Source organism: Clupea harengus, unplaced genomic scaffold, assembly GCF_900700415.2.
Source record: "Clupea harengus unplaced genomic scaffold, Ch_v2.0.2, whole genome shotgun sequence".
Classification (NCBI taxonomy): domain Eukaryota; kingdom Metazoa; phylum Chordata; class Actinopteri; order Clupeiformes; family Clupeidae; genus Clupea; species Clupea harengus.
Window position 1 is genome coordinate 266829 of NW_024879567.1, and position 20809 is coordinate 287637.

Below are 20809 nucleotides of genomic sequence, written 5' to 3' on the forward strand. Positions count from 1 at the left end.
CATCTTCACTGTGATGGAGGCCCAACCCTTCATCTTCACCGTGATGGAGGCCCAACCCTTCATCTTCACCGTGATGGAGGCCCAACCCTTCATCTTCACCGTGATGGAGGCCCAACCCTTCATCTTCACCGTGATGGAGGCCCAACCCTTCATCTTCACCGTGATGGAGGCCCAACCCTTCATCTTCACCGTGATGGATCAGTCATTTCCATGCTGTGGTTTGCCACACGCTCATAGTCTTGTTTTAGTTGTCTTACAGTTTTATTATGCTGTTTTCAATGTGGTTTAAAATTGTGATTGGTTTCATAGAAGGGATACCTCAGCCATATACCTCAGCCTTGATCTGAACTACTGCCTTGACAGCAAACACATACATGTTTCATTGGCCTGAGGTTAAATACGTAGTTTAGCTTGGGTATATGAGGACCAAACAACCTTTCTGAGTGGACTAACTTTTTAAGATACAACACTGTTACCTTAATCCCTACACGCAATGCTGTTTTATTCTAATGGGTGATGGGGCTTGATGGGTTTCAACTATATGTTTTATTTGTGAATGATATGATGCTTTATTTTATGCCAGTTAATATTCAAGATGCAGAAGTCAACATGGGTTGATTCTGTTGGGACTCACTTTCTTAATTAGATAACATGGCTTTGTATCAAATGTAGTGATTTTGCGATTATTTAGTTCTGCGTAAAATTCTGTGATTCTAAAATGTAGTGATCAAGTTTAGTTATTCTGGTGATTCTGAAATAATCTGAAATGGCTTCCTGTATTACACGACCACAGTTAAATGCAAAATAAGTCTTTGTACACTTTGTGTATGGGATTAAAAAAAACAATAAAAAAGTCTGAAAACGTGCCTCAGTTCACAGCTCAATTCTGTATACAAATAAAATCAATTGATTCAAATTAAATGTGCAGAATTTAGGTCTCTCTGGGATCCACTGCTATCTACAAAATGACATTTGTTAACATAATGAAATACAATATTACATTTTGAAATATTTAGTTAAAATAAGACACAGGGCTCATTTCCTCCCTCCCCCCACAGTACTCTAGAGACCATCACACCTCGCTGGGCTGCTCCTCGCGTGACACGAGACGCCATCCTGGAATCAGATTGGCCCATGACTTTCTATACACTCTATTTACTGTCCAACTCCGTTCAGTTTCCTGGAGCATCATTTACAACAAGCTTTTGTATCTTAGCATGTTTGCATATGCTTGCGTGCCTGCGTACGTGTACGTTTGAGTAGATTATGAAGAGAGAGAGAGATAGAGAGAGATAGATAGATAGATAGAGAGAGAGATAGATAGATAGAGAGAGATAGAGAGAGAGAGACAGAGAGAGATATATAGAGAGAGATAGATAAAGAGAGAGAGAAATAGAGAGAGATAGAGAGAAAGAAATGAGAAAGTGTTCAGGCTGTCAGTACAGCTCTCTCTCTCTCTCTCTCTCTCCCTCTCTCTCTCTCCCTCTCTCTCTCTCTCTCTCTCTCTCTCTCTCTCTCTCTCTGTGGAAGCAGTGGGGCTCCTATCTGCACTGGTTTGGATACGGGGGAGGGTGGAGGGTGAGGGTGGACGAGCGCCTATCAAGCCCACCGAAGGGAGCTGAGCTGTGGCCATGAGGAGAAACACACCCTGGCACATGCTCTCTCTCGCTCCCTTCACACACACACACACACACATGTTTACAGAAATAGTGTCTAAAGCTTTTTTTTTTTACCTCTGTTGCATTAATGATGGCAGTTACAACGGGTAAGAAGTTATTTAAATTGCCAATTGTGTGTGTGTGTGTGTGTGTGTGTGTGTGTGTGTGTGTGTGTGTGTGTGTGTGTGTGTGTGTGTGTGTGTGTGTGTGTGTAAAGGGAGTGAAAGAAGGTAGACATAAGAATAGCAAAAGGAAACAGGGGGAGAAAAAAAGGTGTTGGATAGACATGGAGGAAGAGAGGGAAGGAGAGAGAGAGAGAAAGAGAGAGAGAGAGAGAGAGAGAGAGAGAGAGAGAGAGAGAGAGATAGAGAGAGAGAGAGGGAAAGGAAAGGAAGATAATCAAAGTTGTCAGCAGTGGTGAAGATTTCAGTGCTTCCAGACCTGTCTTCTCACCTGAGAGCTCATCTCTCTCTCTCTCTTCCTATCTCTCTCTCTCTCTCTCTTCCTATCTCTCTCTCTCTCTGTCTCTCTCTCTACTCCTCCAGTTTCCTCACTCTTCATTTCTTTCTCTTACCAACCCCCTTCTGTCTCTCTCTCATTCTCTCCATCATCCCCTCTCCTTCTCCTCTCTCTTTCCATCTCCTTTCTCTCGATCTTCCATTCTTCCAAGGTTCTTGCATGCCTTTTAGGTAGCTAGCTCGCTAGTTGTCGACCAAAATCCTCACTGCTGCTTTCACACTCATAAACTCTTATACAGCAGTGCATCATGGGCTTTTTTTGGCCTTTGATCGTCCACCCCATCTTGGACAGACATAGTTCACCAGAGCCCCATCCACCCAGATCAGACGTAGTTCACCAGAGCCCCATCCACCCAGATCAGACGTAGTTCACCAGAGCCCCATCCACCCAGATCAGACGTAGTTCACCAGAGCCCCATCCACCCAGATCAGACGTAGTTCACCAGAGCCCCATCCACCCAGATCAGACGTAGTTCACCAGAGCCCCATCCACCCAGATCAGACGTAGTTCACCAGAGCCCCATCCACCCAGATCAGACATAGTTCACCAGAGCCCCATCCACCTAGATCAGACGTAGTTCACCAGAGCCCCATCCACCTAGATGACCGCTCTTAGTTCACCAGAGCCCCATCCACCCAGATCAGACGTAGTTCACCAGAGCCCCATCCACCCAGATCAGACGTAGTTCACCAGAGCCCCATCCCCCAGATCAGACGTAGTTCACCAGAGCCCCATCCACCCAGATCAGACGTAGTTCACCAGAGCCCCCATCCACCCAGATCAGACGTAGTTCACCAGAGCCCCATCCACCCAGATCAGACGTAGTTCACCAGAGCCCCATCCACCTAGATCAGACGTAGTTCACCAGAGCCCCATCCACCCAGATCAGACGTAGTTCAGCAGAACCCCAACAACCCAGATCAGACGTAGTTCACCAGAGCCCCATCCACCCAGATCAGACGTAGTTCACCAGAGCCCCATCCACCTAGATCAGACGTAGTTCACCAGAGCCCCAACAACCCAGATCAGACGTAGTTCACCAGAGCCCCATCCACCCAGATCAGACGTAGTTCACCAGAGCCCCAACAACCCAGATCAGGTGCATCAGGTTTGACTGGATTCAGGTGAATGGCACATGAATGGTGCCCTTGTGCTGCTACATGCTTTTCATGTTTCACATGTTGGACACCAGGAAAACAAAGAAGGCAAATTTGCATTTGCACCAGGGATATAAAGTCTGATAGCAAGTTTAGCCTTTTGTCTTTGTGAACAGCTAGATAGCTGACACGAAAAGCACTGCAACACACAGACAGCAAGGAGACTCTGAGGATCATAAAAGACAAGGGTGCAGATGACAACGGTAGGAATCCTTGGATGTAATATTTGCCTATTTGTTTATACTATTTTGTACATACAAAATCACTGTTGTAAAAACCCTACCAAAAACAAACAAATAAATAAATGAGAGCTGTTTCTCTTTGTTGCTTACTCAACTCTTCAGCTAATATTGTATTATAACAGATACAAAAAAGAGAATTTTGAATGATTGACTCTTTGACTGATGCATTTCAGGGATGGATCACTTGCTTCTGTTCACTCTGCTGTTCTCAGGTCAGTGACCATCATGTGATGAAAGCATTCTTAATTCAGCTGTATGACTTGTGATAGTGACTTAAGATCAGTTCCTGTTTAGATATGTCCTGTCTAATATGTCACACCTCACAGGGCTCGGCAGCGTGTCCTCACACATGCCACGGCGGTTCCACTTTGTGAACCAGAATGAGACGTGGGACGAAGCGCAGAAACACTGCAGGACAGAATTCACCGACCTGGCCACTGTGGAAAACATGTCTGACATGACTACGATGACCAATGGCACAGATGGTTATGAAATGGCCTGGATTGGGTTGAGAAAGGACACTTGGATGTGGTCACTGCAGGACAAAAATGTCAGTCTGGAAGAGACCAACTTTAAATCCTGGGGGAAAAATGAACCAAACAATTGGAAAGGAAAGGAGGATTGTGTTGCCTTGAAAAAGGGTTACTGGTATGATGTCAACTGCGATGCAAAATTTTTTTTCATATGCGGTATGACCTGCTTTAACTTATAATCTCTGAGACATTAAACCCTGTGTAAGTGTGTGTGTGTGTGTGTGTGTGTGTGTGTGTGTGTGTGTGTGTGTGTCTGTGTGTGTGTCTGTGTATGTGTGTGTGGTTTGTGTATAGTGATGTTTGTATGCTCCAAACTCCACATATTTAAACATCATCCCATGATCTTTTCTAGTATCACATTCAAAATAACATCTTTGTCTTACAGAGGAAAGAAACACACGTGAAAGATACCCTCTCAAACCCCCGAAAATGAATTGGAAAAATGCTCAGGAGTACTGCAGGTCAAAAGCCATGGACCTGGCCAGTGTGAGGAACCAGACTGAGAACGACAAGATTAGTCAGATTGCAGAGAAGGTGACGAATGAGTCGGTGTGGATCGGCCTGTTCAAAGGATGGACGTGGTCTGATCAAACTAACTCCGTATTCACATTCTGGAGAACAGGTATACCTGATAACAGTCAAGGGTACGAGGACTGCGCTCTAACATGGCGAGAGGACGAAGGGAAATGGGGAGACAGGAACTGTAATGAGAAACATCCGTTCTATTGCTACGAGAGTGAGTTGGTCTTCATTCACTTCAATTCCCCTTTTCAACCCTTTTTTAAGGTTTAAATGCAGTATTCAAATTCCTGTTCTGTAAGAGTGCATAGCCACAGACTATTTGTGGCATATTGTCCATATTGTAACATACATATCGTATCATTCATCGCTCTAGTACACTGGAAGGAGAGGTCTCTGTTTACTTAACAGTGCAGGCAAGGTTTGGTTAGGAGACGTGTCTTTTTCACTGCTTCTGCCTTTACTTTGCTCAGACAAGCTGGCCCTGATCAGAGAGAATAAGACCTGGATGGAGGCGTTCAACTACTGTGAAAGTAATGACATGGAGCTGGTCTCGGTCACGGATGAGGATACCCAGAGCTGGGCGAGGGGGGTGGCCAGGGGGGCCAGCACGGCTCACGTGTGGATGGGCCTGTACTACATTTGCCCCCTTGACGTCTGGTTCTGGATCAGCGGGGTGACGGTGGGCTGCAACCACTGGGCCGCCGGGAACGGCACCGGGACGGGTGAGTGCTGCCGGGTGGGTGCCCTGCAGTCGGGAGGCGAGCAGAAGTGGGTCAGCCGGCCGGAGACTGAGAGACTCAACTTCATCTGCAGAGCCTTTTAAGGTAGAGTGTGTGTGTGTGTGTGTGTGTGTGTGTGTGTGTGTGTGTGTGCGTGTGTGTGCGTGTGTTTGTTTATGAGTGTATATGTCTCTATATGTGTGTATTCGTGGCTGTACATTTTCAACAATACTGACAGTTTTTCTTATCTTGTTTGTTTGTGTGCTTTCAGAGGTGTCACCAATCCCATGGATCAGAAGACTCCATATTTACCAAATATCCACCAAGGCCCAACCCTTCATCTTCACCGTGATGGAGGCCCAACCCTTCATCTTCACCGTGATGGAGGCCCAACCCTTCATCTTCACCGTGATGGAGGCCCAACCCTTCATCTTCACCGTGATGGAGGCCCAACCCTTCATCTTCACCGTGATGGATCAGTCATTTCCATGCTGTGGTTTGCCACACGCTCATAGTCTTGTTTTATTTGTCTTACAGTTTTATTAGGCTGTTTTCAATGGGATTTGAATATTCTATACTCACAGCCTCACTGCAGTAATAACTCAAATTGGCCTCGCTCATCTGGACACCACAACATTAATATGGCCAGCAGAATGTCAACAACCAGAGAGATGAGGTCACCACCCCATTCCTTGATCTGAACTACTGCCTTGACAGCAAACACATACATGTTTCATTGGCCTGAGGTTAAATACGTAGTTTAGCCAGGGTATATGAGGACCAAACAACCTTTCTGAGTGGACTAACTCTTTAGGATACAACACTGGTTGTTAGCTCAGTCCCTACACGCAATGCTGTTTTATTCTAATGGGTGACTGGGCTTGATGGGTTTCAACTATATGTTTTATTTTTTAATGATATGCTTTATTTTATGCCAGTTATTATTCAAGATGCAGAAGTCAACATGGGTTGATTCCGTTGGGACTCACTTTCGTAAATTGGAAAACATGGCTTTGTATCAAATGTAGTGATTTAGCGATTATATTTAGTTGGTGATTCTAAAATGTAGTGATCAAGTTTAGTTATTCTGGTGATTCTGAAATAATCCAAAATGGCTTCATGTATTACACGACCACTGTTGAATGCAAAATAAGTCTTTGTACACTTTGTATATGGATTAAAAAAAAAAAATGTGCCTCAGTTCACACCTCAATGCCTCTGTTCACAGCTCAATTCTTTATACAAATAAAATCAATTGATTCAAATTAAATGTGCAGAATTTAGGTCTCTCTGGGATCCACTGCTATCTACAAAATGACATTAGTTAACATAATGAAATACAATATTACATTTTGAAATATTTAGTTAAAATAAGACACAGGGCTCATTTCCTCCCTCCCCCCACAGTACTCTAGAGACCATCACACCTCGCTGGGGTGCTCCTCGCGTGACACGAGACGCCATCCTGGAATCAGATTGGCCCATGACTTTCTATACACTCTATTTACTGTCCAACTCCGTTCAGTTTCCTGGAGCATCATTTACAACGGGCTTTTGTATCTTAGCATGTTTGCATATGCTTGCGTGCCTGCGTATGTGTACGTTTGAGTAGATTATGAAGAGAGAGAGAGATAGAGAGAGAGATAGATAGATAGAGAGAGACAGAGATAGAGAGAGAGATAGAGAGAGAGAGAGATAGAGATATGAAAGAGATAGAGAGAGAGATAGATAAAGAGAGAGAGAGAAATAGAGAGATAGAGAGAAAAAAATGAGAAAGTGTTCAGGCTGTCAGTACAGCTCTCTCTCTCCCTCTCTCTCTCTCTCTCTCTCTCTCTCTCTCTCTCTCTCTCTCTGTGGAAGCAGTGTGGCTCCTATCTCCACTGGTTTGGATACGGGGGAGAGTGGAGGGTGAGGGTGGACGAGTGCCTATCAAGCCCACCGAAGGTAGCTGAGCTGTCGCTATAAAATAGGGTGATATTTGAATGACCCAAAAGGACTGTATTACTGGTTGTGAAATAGGTGACAATCACCACAGGTCTGTCCGGTTAGAACAAGAACGGATGCCAATGTTCCAATGATTACTGATTTATTGCACACACACACGAAGTGAAGACATGAAGTGGTTGATGAATGAATGATGCCCGTGAGTATAATTATCTTCGTAACAGACTTATATTCATTGGCTGACAATGATCGAATGATCCGTGAATATGACTATCTGTGTAAAGGACTTATATCCAACATGAATCCGTGAATGATTGAAGACCATGAACCGTGAATGACAGTGAACTGACTGATAGAATCCGTGGTTTCTATGGAAATAATATATAACAAATATATACAAATATTAACAATCAAATACGACAGAATGAAACAGTATATACACTATGAATATTACGGCTATGATTAACTACGGATATGTTCCTTTCACACCGCGCCGCGTAACGGTGAACATTCCATTTATCCCGTAATAACAGTTACTGATTGAAGTGACAGTAACAAGTGAAATACAAATTATACAGATGACACATATCACAAACACTCACATTCTCAATGACGCACGGCAAGAATGATCGCGAATGTCTCTGAATTGAACTGATGAACTCCCGATGGCTGATGCTCCTCTCCAACTCCAACTGCTTACTTGACCCACAACTGGCCAGTGGTGGCCCAAGCTTATATAGGCCAGAGGGGGGTATGAGAGGGCATGTTCAGACCTGCTTTGGAAACCCAGTATGGGGTGATCATCTGGTCAGTGAATTTCCACTGTGCACAAGCCCCACGGACTCCTGGGATCAACTGATAGGCTGACCTCTGCCTGGACCCCAGGTCCCGTGAGTGGCCTGCACAGCGGGGGTACACAGCTGGAGGCAACTGGTGAGACAGCCCTTTTTAACAGTGGCCATGAGGAGAAACACACCCTGGCACATGCTCTCTCTCGCTCCCTTCACACACACACACACACACACACACACGTGTACAGTAGTAATGTCCAAAGCTTTATTTTTTTTTGTATCTCTACTGCATCGGTTCCCAAACTGGGGTACGCGTATCCCCAGGTGTACGCGAAGTGGTTCAGGGGGTACGCGAGGAGAAAATTTCCGCGATAACAGAAAACGGACAGAATTCGCAGAATTTACCGTTTGAAACAGAATTGCAACCTTCAGACGGAAACATCATTTGGTGCATCAAAATCGCCCAAATTCCCCTGTATTTTGTCCTGCAAGGCTGTATTTCTTTCTTATAAACACAACAACGATCGCAACGATGAACAAGCATTAATTAGAAAACAGAACCACTGAGAAAATGTCACGTCTGTGCTGAACTCCGCTCCGGCCACGCCCCCCTATTCAACACAGACCTCCGTAGCCTGTCAAATGAATTCGCTCATCTTCCCAATCGCCTGCAAATAATGTTTTTTTAGTCTTCTGTTCTGTTGATGGCTGGCAAACAACAACCTTAGAAGGTTTGGGTCACTTGTGGCACATATTATTCACTCATTTTAAGCCATCAATCTACCTCTGGGTGAACAAAATGAGCCGAAACGGATTAAAACGGAAGTAAAGTAAAAGGTGAAAAGGAAAACTTTTTTTTTTTTCAACGGGGGGGGGGGGGGTACGCAGCTTGAGATTAAATGTCTGAAGGGGTACGGGACTGTAAAAAGTTTGGGAACCACTGCTCTACTGCATTAATGATGGCAGTTACAACGGTTACAATAGTTATTTAAATTGCAAATTGTGTGTGTGTGTGTGTGTGTGTGTGTGTGTGTGTGTGTTTGTGTAAAGGGAGCGAGAGAAGGTAGACACAGGGATAGCAAAAGGAAACAGGGGGAGAAAAAAAAGGTGTTGGATAGACATGGAGGAAGAGAGGGAAGGAGAGAGAGAGAGAGAGAGAGAGAGAGAGAGAGAGAGAGAGGGAAAGGAAGATAATCAAAGTTGTCAGCAGTGGTGAAGATTTCAGTGCTTCCAGACCTGTCTTCTCACCTGAGAGCACCTCTCTCTCTCTCTCTTTCTCTCTCTCTCTCTCTTCCTCTCTCTCTCTACTCCTCCAGTTTCCTCACTCTTCATCTATTTCTCCTACCAACCCCCTTCTGTCTCTCTCTCATTCTCTCCATCATCCCCTCTCCTTCTCCTCTCTCTTTCCATCTCCTTTCTCTCGACCTTCCATTCTTCCAAGGTTCTTGCATGCCTTTTAGGTAGTTGTCGACCAAAATCCTTACTGCTGCTTTCACACTCATAAACTCTTATACAGCAGTGCATCATGGGCTTTTTTTGGCCTTTGATCGTCCACCCCATCTTGGACAGACGTAGTTCACCAGAGCCCCATCCACCCAGATCAGACGTAGTTCACCAGAGCCCCATCCACCCAGATCAGACGTAGTTCACCAGAGCCCCATCCACCCAGATCAGACGTAGTTCACCAGAGCCCCATCCACCCAGATGAGACGTAGTTCACCAGAGCCCCATCCACCCAGATCAGACGTAGTTCACCAGAGCCCCATCCACCCAGATCAGACGTAGTTCACCAGACCCCATCCACCCAGATGAGCGCTCTTTGCTCTCTATCAGGTTTGACTGGTTTCAGGTGAATGGGGACATGAATGGTGCCCTTGTGCTGGTACATGCTTTTCATGTTTCACATGCTGGACACCAGGAAGTAGAAAAGAAGGCCAATTTGCATTTGCATCAGGAATATAAAGTTTCATAGCAAGTCTAGCTCATGTCTTTGTGAACAGCTAGATAGCTGAGACGAGAAGCACTGCAACACACAGACAGCAAGGAGAGTCTGAGGATCATAAAAGACAAGGGTGCAGATGACAACGGTAGGAATCCTTGGATGTAATATTTGCCTATTTGTTTATACTATTTTTGTATATACAAAATCACTGTTGTAAAAACCTTTCCAAAGAGAAATACATAAATGAGAGCTGTTTCTCTTTGACTGATGTATTTCAGGGATGGATCACTTGCTTCTGTTCACTCTGCTGTTCTCAGGTCAGTGACCATCATGAGATGAAAGCATTCTTAATTCAGCTGTATGACTTGTGATAGTGACTTAAGATCAGTTCCTGTTTAGATATATCATGTCTAATATGTCACACCTCACAGGGCTCGACAGCGTGTCCTCACACATGCCACGGCGGTTCCACTTTGTGAACCAGAGTGAGACGTGGGACGAAGCGCAGGAACACTGCAGGACAGAATTCACCGACCTGGCCACTGTGGAAAACATGTCTGACATGACTACGATGACCAATGGCACAGATGGTTATGATATGGCCTGGATTGGGTTGAGAAAGGACACTTGGATGTGGTCACTGCAGAACAAAAATATCAGTCTGGAAGAGACCAACTTCACATCCTGGAGAGAAGGTGAACCAAACAATGTTGGTGGACGCGAGGACTGTGTTGCCTTTGATAATGATGACTGGGTTGATCACAAATGTGAAAAAGAAATATTCTTCATATGCGGTATGACCTGCTTTACCTTATCATTTCTGAGACATTAAACCCTCTGTGTGTGTGTGTGTGTGTGTGTGAGGTTTGCATATAGTGATGTTCGTATGCTCCAAACTCCACATATTTAAAAATCATCCCATGATCTGTTTATCACATTCAAAATAATATCTTTGTTTTACAGAGAAAAGAAACTCAAATGAAATATACGTTCACATACCACTCAAAAAGAATTGGAAAGATGCTCAGGAGTACTGCAGGTCACTCAACATGGACCTAGCCAGTGTGAGGAACCAGACTGAGAACAACAAGATTAGGCCGTATTTTCCAGTGTGGATCGGCCTGTTCAAAGGATGGAAATGGTCTGACCAAACTAACTCCGTATTCACATTCTGGAGAACAGGTATACCTGATAACAGTCAAGGGTACGAGGACTGCGCTGTAACATGGCGAGAGGACGAAGGGAAATGGGGAGACAGGAACTGTAATGAGAAACATCCGTTCTTTTGCTACGAGAGTGAGTTGGTCTTCAATCACTTCAATTCCCATTTTCAACCCTTTTTAGATTCAAATGCATTATTCAAATTCCTCTTCTGTAAGAGTGCATAGCCACAGACTATTTGTGGCATATTGTCCATATTGTAACATACATATCGTATCATTCATTGCACTAGTACACTGGAAGGAGAGGTCTCTGTTTACTTAACAGTGCAGGCAAGGTTTGGTTAGGAGACGTGTCTTTTTCACTGCTTCTGCCTTTACTTTGCTCAGCTGGCAAACTGGCCCTGATCAGAGAGAATAAGACCTGGATGGAGGCGTTCAACTACTGTGAAAGTAATGACATGGAGCTGGTCTCGGTCACGGATGAGGATACCCAGAGCTGGGCCAGGGAGGTGGCCAGGGGGGCCAGCACGGCTCACGTGTGGATGGGCCTGTACTACATTTGCCCCCTTGACGTCTGGTTCTGGATCAGCGGGGTGACGGTGGGCTGCAACCACTGGGCCGCCGGGAACGGCACCGGGACGGGTGAGTGCTGCCGGGCGGGCGCCCTGCAGGCGGGAGGCGGGAAGTGGGTCAGCCGGCCGGAGACTGAGAGACTCAACTTCATCTGCAGAGCCTTTTAAGGTAGTGTGTGTGTGTGTGTGTGTGTGTGTGTGTGTGTGTGCGTGTGCGTGCGTTTGTCTATGTGTGTATATGTCTCTATATGTGTTTATTAGTGGCTGTACATTTTCAACAATACTGACAGTTTTTCTTATCTTGTTTGTTTGTTTGCTTTCAGAGGTGTCACCAATCCCATGGATCAGAAGACTCCATATTTACCAAATATCCACCAAGGCCCAACCCTTCATCTTCACCGTGATGGAGGCCCAACCCTTCATCTTCACCGTGATGGAGGCCCAACCCTTCATCTTCACCGTGATGGATCAGTCATTTCCATGCTGTGGTTTGCCACGTGCTCATAGTCTTGTTTTAGTTGTCTTACAGTTTTATTAGGCTGTTTTCAATGTGATTTGAAATTGTGATTGGTTTCATTATAGAAGGGATACCTCAGACATATACCTCAGCCTTGATCTGAACTACTGCCTTGACAGCAAACACATACATGTTTCATTGGCCTGAGGTTAAATACGTAGTTTAGCCAGGGTAGATGAGGACCAAACAACCTTTCTGAGTGGACTAACTCTTTAAGATACAACACTGTTAGCTTAATCCCTACACGCAATGCTGTTTTATTCTAATGGGTGACTGGGCTTGATTGGTTTCAACTATATGTTTTATTTGTGAATTATATGCTTTATTTTATGCCAGTTAATATTCAAGATGCAGAAGTCAACATGGGTTGATTCTGTTGAGACTCACTTTCTTAATTAGATAACATAGCTTTGTATCAAATGTAGTGATTTAGCGATTATATTTAGTTGGTGTAAAAATCTGTGATTCTAAAATGTAGTGATCAAGTTGAGTTATTCTGGTGATTCTGAAATAATATGAAATGGCTTCCTGTATTACACGACCACTGTTGAATGCAAAAGAAGTCTTTGTACACTTTGTATATGGATGAAAAAAACAAACAATAAAAAAGTCTGAAAACGTGCCTCAGTTCACAGCTCAATTCTTTATACAAATAAAATCAATTGATTCAAATTAAATGTGCAGAATTTAGGTCTCTCTGGGATCCACTGCTATGTACAAAATGACATTTGTTAACATAATGAAATACAATATTACATTTTGAAATATTTAGTTAAAATAAGACACAGGGCTCATTTCCTCCCTCCCCCCACAGTACTCTAGAGACCATCACACCTCGCTGGGGTGCTCCTCGCGTGACACGAGACGCCATCCTGGAATCAGATTGGCCCATGACTTTCTATACACTCTATTTACTGTCCAACTCCGTTCAGTTTTCTGGAGCATCATTTACATATTTTACAACGGGCTTTTGTATCTTAGCATGTTTGCATATGCTTGCGTGCCTGCGTATGTGTACGTTTGAGTAGATTATGAAGAGAGAGAGAGATAGAGAGAGATAGAGATATGAAAGAGATAGAGAGAGAGATAGATAAAGAGAGAGAGAGAAACAGAGAGATAGAGAGAAAGAAATGAGAAAGTGTTCACGCTGTCAATACAGCTCTCTCTCTCTCTTTCTCTCTCTCTCTCTCTCTTCCTATCTCTCTCTCTCTTCCTCTCTCTTTCTACTCCTCCAGTTTACCTACTCTTCATCTCTTTCTCTTACCAACCCCTTTCTGTCTCTCTCTCATTCTCTCCATCATCCCCTCTCCTTCCATCTCCTTTCTCTCGACCTTCCATTCTTCCAAGGTTCTTGCATGCCTTTTAGGTAGCTAGCTCGCAAGTTGTCGACCAAAAACTCCTTACTGCTGCTTTTACACTCATAAACTCTTATACAGCAGTGCATCATGGGCTTTTTTTGGCCTTTTGTCCCCCACCCATCTTGGACAGACGTAGTTCACCAGAGCCCCATCCACCCAGATCAGACGTAGTTCACCAGACCCCCATCCACCCAGATCAGACGTAGTTCAGCAGAACCCCAACAACCCAGATCAGACGTAGTTCACCAGACCCCCATCCACCCAGATCAGACGTAGTTCACCAGAGCCCCATCCACCCAGATCAGACGTAGTTCACCAGAGCCCCATCCACCCAGATCAGACGTAGTTCAGCAGAACCCCAACAACCCAGATCAGACGTAGTTCACCAGAGCCCCATCCACCCAGATCAGACGTAGTTCACCAGAGCCCCATCCACCTAGATCAGACGTAGTTCACCAGAGCCCCAACAACCCAGATCAGACGTAGTTCACCAGAGCCCCATCCACCCAGATCAGACGTAGTTCACCAGAGCCCCAACAACCCAGATCAGGTGCATCAGGTTTGACTGGATTCAGGTGAATGGCACATGAATGGTGCCCTTGTGCTGCTACATGCTTTTCATGTTTCACATGTTGGACACCAGGAAAACAAAGAAGGCAAATTTGCATTTGCACCAGGGATATAAAGTCTGATAGCAAGTTTAGCCTTTTGTCTTTGTGAACAGCTAGATAGCTGACACGAAAAGCACTGCAACACACAGACAGCAAGGAGACTCTGAGGATCATAAAAGACAAGGGTGCAGATGACAACGGTAGGAATCCTTGGATGTAATATTTGCCTATTTGTTTATACTATTTTGTACATACAAAATCACTGTTGTAAAAACCCTACCAAAAACAAACAAATAAATAAATGAGAGCTGTTTCTCTTTGTTGCTTACTCAACTCTTCAGCTAATATTGTATTATAACAGATACAAAAAAGAGAATTTTGAATGATTGACTCTTTGACTGATGCATTTCAGGGATGGATCACTTGCTTCTGTTCACTCTGCTGTTCTCAGGTCAGTGACCATCATGTGATGAAAGCATTCTTAATTCAGCTGTATGACTTGTGATAGTGACTTAAGATCAGTTCCTGTTTAGATATGTCATGTCTAATATGTCACACCTCACAGGGCTCGGCAGCGTGTCCTCACACATGCCACGGCGGTTCCACTTTGTGAACCAGAATGAGACGTGGGACGAAGCGCAGAAACACTGCAGGACAGAATTCACCGACCTGGCCACTGTGGAAAACATGTCTGACATGACTACGATGACCAATGGCACAGATGGTTATGAGATGGCCTGGATTGGGTTGAGAAAGGACACTTGGATGTGGTCACTGCAGGACAAAAATGTCAGTCTGGAAGAGACCAACTTCACATCCTGGGGAGAAAATGAACCAAACAATTGGAAAGGAAAGGAGGACTGTGTTGCCTTGATAAAGGGTTACTGGTATGATGTCAACTGCGATGCAAATTTTTTTTTCATATGCGGTATGACCTGCTTTAACTTATAATCTCTGAGACATTAAACCCTGTGTAAGTGTGTGTGTGTGTGTGTGTGTGTGTGTGTCTGTGTGTGTGTCTGTGTATGTGTGTGTGGTTTGTGTATAGTGATGTTTGTATGCTCCAAACTCCACATATTTAAACATCATCCCATGATCTTTTCTGTATCACATTCAAAATAACATCTTTGTCTTACAGAGGGAAGAAACACACGTGAAAGATACACTCTCAAACCCCCGAAAAAGAATTGGAAAAATGCTCAGAAGTACTGCAGGTCAAAAGCCATGGACCTGGCCAGTGTGAGGAACCAGACTGAGAACGACAAGATTAGTCAGATTGCAGAGAAGGTGACGAATGAGCCGGTGTGGATCGGCCTGTTCAAAGGATGGACGTGGTCTGATCAAACTAACTCCGTATTCACATTCTGGAGAACAGGTATACCTGATAACAGTCAAGGGTACGAGGACTGCGCTCTAACATGGCGAGAGGACGAAGGGAAATGGGGAGACAGGAACTGTAATGAGAAACATCCGTTCTTTTGCTACGAGAGTGAGTTGGTCTTCAATCACTTCAATTCCCATTTTCAACCCTTTTTTAGATTCGAATGCATTATTCAAATTCCTGTTCTGTAAGAGTGCATAGCCACAGACTATTTGTGGCATATTGTACATATTGTAACATACATATCGTATCATTCATTGCACTAGTACACTGGAAGGAGGTCTCTGTTTACTTTACAGTGCAGGCAAGGTTTGGTTAGGAGACGTGTCTTTTTCACCGCTTCTGCCTTTACTTTGCTCAGACAAGCTGGCCCTGATCAGAGAGAATAAGACCTGGATGGAGGCGGTCGACTACTGTGAAAGGCGTGACATGGAGCTGGTCTCGGCCACGGATGAGGATACCCAGAGCTGGGCGAGGGAGGTGGCCAGGGGGGCCAGCACGGCTCACGTGTGGATGGGCCTGTACTACATTTGCCCCCTTGACGTCTGGTTCTGGATCAGCGGGGTGATGGTGGGCTGCAACCACTGGGCCGCCGGGAACGGCACCGGGACGGGTGAGTGCTGCCGGGCGGGCGCCCTGCAGGCGGGAGGCGGTCAGAAGTGGGTCAGCCGGCCGGAGACTGAGAGACTCAACTTCATCTGCAGAGTCTTTTAAGGTAGAGTGTGTGTGTGTGTGTGTGTGTGTATTCGTGGCTGTACATTTTCAACAATACTGACAGTTTTTCTTATCTTGTTTGTGTGCTTTCAGAGGTGTCACCAATCCCATGGATCAGAAGACTCCATATTTACCAAATATCCACCAAGGCCCAACCCTTCATCTTCACCGTGATGGAGGCCCAACCCTTCATCTTCACCGTGATGGAGGCCCAACCCTTCATCTTCACCGTGATGGAGGCCCAACCCTTCATCTTCACCGTGATGGAGGCCCAACCCTTCATGGCTTCCTGTATTACACGACCACTGTTGAATGCAAAAGAAGTCTTTGTACACTTTGTATATGGATGAAAAAAAAAACAATAAAAAAGTCTGAAAACGTGCCTCAGTTCACAGCTCAATTCTTTATACAAATGAAATCAATTGATTCAAATTAAATGTGCAGAATTTAGGTCTCTCTGGGATCCACTGCTATCTACAAAATGACATTTGTTAACATAATGAAATACAATATTACATTTTGAAATATTTAGTTAAAATAAGACACAGGGCTCATTTCCTCCCTCCCCCCACAGTACTCTAGAGACCATCACACCTCGCTGGGGTGCTCCTCGCGTGACACGAGACGCCATCCTGGAATCAGATTGGCCCATGACTTTCTATACACTCTATTTACTGTCCAACTCCGTTCAGTTTCCTGGAGCATCATTTACAACGGGCTTTTGTATCTTAGCATGTTTGCATATGCTTGCGTGCCTGCGTATGTGTACGTTTGAGTAGATTATGAAGAGAGAGAGAGATAGAGAGAGAGAGAGATAGAGATAGAGAGAGAGATAGAGAAATGAAAGAGATAGATAGATAAAGAGAGAGAGATAGATAGAGTGAGATAGAGAGAGAGATAGATAGAGAGAGAGAAATGAAAGAGATAGATAGATAAAGAGAGAGAGATAGATAGAGTGAGATAGAGAGAGAGATAGATAGAGAGATAGATAGAGAGAGATAGAGTGAGATAGTGTGGCTCCTATCTCCACTGGTTTGGATACGGGGGAGAGTGGAGGGTGAGGGTGGACGAGCGCCTATCAAGCCCACCGAAGGGAGCTGAGCTGTGGCCATGAGGAGAAACACACCCTGGCACATGCTCTCTCTCGCTCCCGTCACACACACACACACACACACACACACACACACACACACACACACACACACACACACACACACACACATGTGTACAGTAATAGTGTCCAAAGCATTTTTTCCTCTGCTGCATTAATGATGGCAGTTACAACGGGCGAGAAGTTATTTAAATTGCCAATGTGTGTGTGTGTGTGTGTGTGTGTGTGTGTGTGTGTGTGTGTGTGTGTGTGTGTGTGTGTAAAGGGAGCGGGAGAAGGTAGACATAGGAATAGCAAAAGGAAACAGGGGGAGAAAAAAAGGGTGTTGGATAGACATGGAGGAAGAGAGGGAAAGAGAGAGAGAGAGAAAGAATGAGAGAGAGAGAGAGAGAGAGAGAGAGAGAGAGGGAAAGGAAGATAATCAAAGTTGTCAGCAGTGGTGAAGATTTCAGTGCTTCCAGACCTGTCTTCTCACCTGAGAGCACATCTCTCTCTCTCTTCCTATCTCTCTCTCTCTTCCTCTCTCTCTCTACTCCTCCAGTTTCCTCACTCTTCATTTCTTTCTCTTACCAACCCCCTTCTGTCTCTCTCTCATTCTCTCCATCATCCCCTCTCCTTCTCCTCTCTCTTTCCATCTCCTTTCTCTCGACCTTCCATTCTTCCAAGGTTCTTGCATGCCTTTTAGGTAGCTAGCTCGCTAGTTGTCGATCAAAAACTCCTTACTGCTGCTTTCACACTCATAAACTCTTATACAGCAGTGCATCATGGGCTTTTTTTGGCCTTTCGTCCTCCACCCATCTTGGACAGGCGTAGTTCACCAGAGCCCCATCCACCCAGATCAGACGTAGTTCACCAGAGCCCCATCCACCCAGATCAGACGTAGTTCACCAGAGCCCCATCCACCCAGATCAGACGTAGTTCACCAGACCCCATCCACCCAGATGAGCGCTCTTTGCTCTCTATCAGGTTTGACTGGTTTCAGGTGAATGGGGACATGAATGGTGCCCTTGTGCTGGTACATGCTTTTCATGTTTCACATGCTGGACACCAGGAAGTAGAAAAGAAGGCCAATTTGCATTTGCATCAGGAATATAAAGTTTGATAGCAAGTCTAGCTCATGTCTTTGTGAACAGCTAGATAGCTGAGACGAGAAGCACTGCAACACACAGACAGCAAGGAGATTCTGAGGATCATAAAAGACAAGGGTGCAGATGACAACGGTAGGAATCCTTGGATGTAATATTTGCCTATTTGTCTATACTATTTTGTATATACAAAATCACTGTTGTAAAAACCTTTCCAAAGAGAAATAAATAAATGAGAGCTGTTTCTCTTTGTTGCTGTAGCATCAACTCTTCAGCTAATATTGTATCATAACAGATACGAAAAAGAGAATTTTGAATGACTGACTCTTTGACTGATGTATTTCAGGGATGGATCACTTGCTTCTGTTCACTCTGCTGTTCTCAGGTCAGTGACCATCACGTGATGAAAGCATTCTTAATTCAGCTGTATGACTTGTGATAGTGACTTAAGATCAGTTCCTGTTTAGATATGTCATGTCTAATATGTCACACCTCACAGGGCTCGGCAGCGTGTCCTCACACATGCCACGACGGTTCCACTTTGTGAACCAGAGTGAGACGTGGGACGAAGCGCAGGAACACTGCAGGACAGAATTCACCGACCTGGCCACTGTGGAAAACATGTCTGACATGACTACGATGACCAATGGCACAGATGGTTATGAAATGGCCTGGATTGGGTTGAGAAAGGACACTTGGATGTGGTCACTGCAGGACAAAAATGTCAGTCTGGAAGAGACCAACTTCACATCCTGGGGAGAAAATGAACCAAACAATCATGAAGGAAAGGAGGACTGTGTTGCCTTGAGAGAGGGTCACTGGAATGATGTCAAATGTGATGAAAATTTATTTTTCATATGCGGTATGACCTGCTTTAACTTATAATTTCTGAGACATTAAACCCTGTGTAAGTGTGTGTGTGTGTGTGTGTGTGTGTGTCTGTGTGTGAGTGTGTGTGTGTGTGTGAGTGTGAGTGTGAGTGTGAGTGCGTGTGCGTGTGCGTGTGCATGTGCGTGTGCGTGTGCGTGTGTCTGTGTGTGTGTCTGTGTATGTGTGTGTGTGTGTGGTTTGTGTATAGTGATGTTCGTATGCTCCAAACTCCACATATTTAAACATCATCCCATGATCTTTTCTGTATCACATTCAAAATAACATCTTTGTCTTACAGAGGGAAGAAACCCAAATGAAAGATACCCTCTCATAAACCAGAAAAAGAATTGGAAAGATGCTCAGAATTACTGCAGGTCACACCACGTGGACCTGGCCAGTGTGAGGAACCAGACTGAGAACGACAAGATTAGTCAGATTGCAGAGAATAAACAGGTTTGGATCGGCCTGTTCAAAGGATGGAAATGGTCTGACCAAACTAACTCCGCATTCACATTCTGGAGACCAGGCATACCTGATAACTACCAAGGGTACGAGGACTGCGCTGTAACATGGCGAGAGGACGAAGGGAAATGGGGAGACAGGAACTGTACTGAGAAACATCCATTCTTTTGCTACGAGAGTGAGTTGGTCAATCACTTCAATTCCCATTTTCAACCCTTTTTTAGATTTGAATGCATTATTCAAATTCCTGTTCTGTAAGAGTGCATAGCCACAGACTATTTGTGGCATATTGTCCATATTGTAACATAACCATCGTATCATTCATTGCACTAGTACACTGGAAGGAAGTCTCTGTTTACTTTACAGTGCAGGCAAGGTTTGGTTAGGAGACGTGTCTTTTTCACTGCTTCTGCCTTTACTTTGCTCAGACAAGCTGGCCCTGATCAGAGAGAATAAGACCTGGATGGAGGCGTTCAACTACTGTGAAAGTAATGACATGGAGCTGGTCTCGGCCACGGATGAGGATACCCAGAGCTGGGCGAGGGAGGTGGCCAGGGGGGCCAGCACGGCTCACGTGTGGATGGGCCTGTACTACGTTTGCCCCCTTGACCTCTGGTTCTGGATCAGCGGGGTGACGATGGGCTCCAACGACTGGGCCGGGACGGGTGAGTGCTGCCGGGCGGGCGCCCTGCAGGCGGGAGGCGAGCAGAAGTGGGTCAGCCAGCCAAATACTGAGGGACTCAACTTCATCTGCAGAGTCTTTTAAGGTAGTGTGTGTGTGTGTGTGTGTGTGTGTGTGTGTGTGTGTGTGTGTGTGTGTGTGTGTGTGTGTGTGCGTGTGTGTTTGTTTATGAGTGTATATGTCTCTATATGTGTGTATTCGTGGCTGTACATTTTCAACAGTACTGACCGTTTTTCTTATCTTGTTTGTGTGCTTT

General features: G+C 44.9%; 3 protein-coding genes across 3 annotated transcripts; all 3 read left to right on the forward strand.

Moving 5' to 3' along the window:
• Positions 1–13: 13 nt before the first annotated feature.
• Positions 14–5454, forward strand: LOC122128939. Its single transcript, XM_042703999.1, has 4 exons — positions 14–218; positions 3903–4061; positions 4495–4731; positions 5102–5454. Exons 1-4 carry the CDS (start codon positions 14–16, stop codon positions 5452–5454), a joined length of 954 nt encoding a protein of 317 aa, XP_042559933.1.
• Positions 5455–10442: 4988 nt separating this feature from the next.
• Positions 10443–11930, forward strand: LOC122128940 (C-type lectin lectoxin-Phi1-like). Its single transcript, XM_042704000.1, has 2 exons — positions 10443–10722; positions 11578–11930. Exons 1-2 carry the CDS (start codon positions 10443–10445, stop codon positions 11928–11930), a joined length of 633 nt encoding a protein of 210 aa, XP_042559934.1.
• Positions 11931–14662: 2732 nt separating this feature from the next.
• Positions 14663–16343, forward strand: LOC122128941. The gene is made up of 4 exons (XM_042704001.1): positions 14663–14699; positions 14814–14972; positions 15387–15623; positions 15991–16343. The coding sequence occupies exons 1-4, from the start codon at positions 14663–14665 to the stop codon at positions 16341–16343; spliced, it is 786 nt and encodes a 261-aa protein (XP_042559935.1).
• The last annotated feature ends 4466 nt before the right edge of the window (positions 16344–20809 follow it).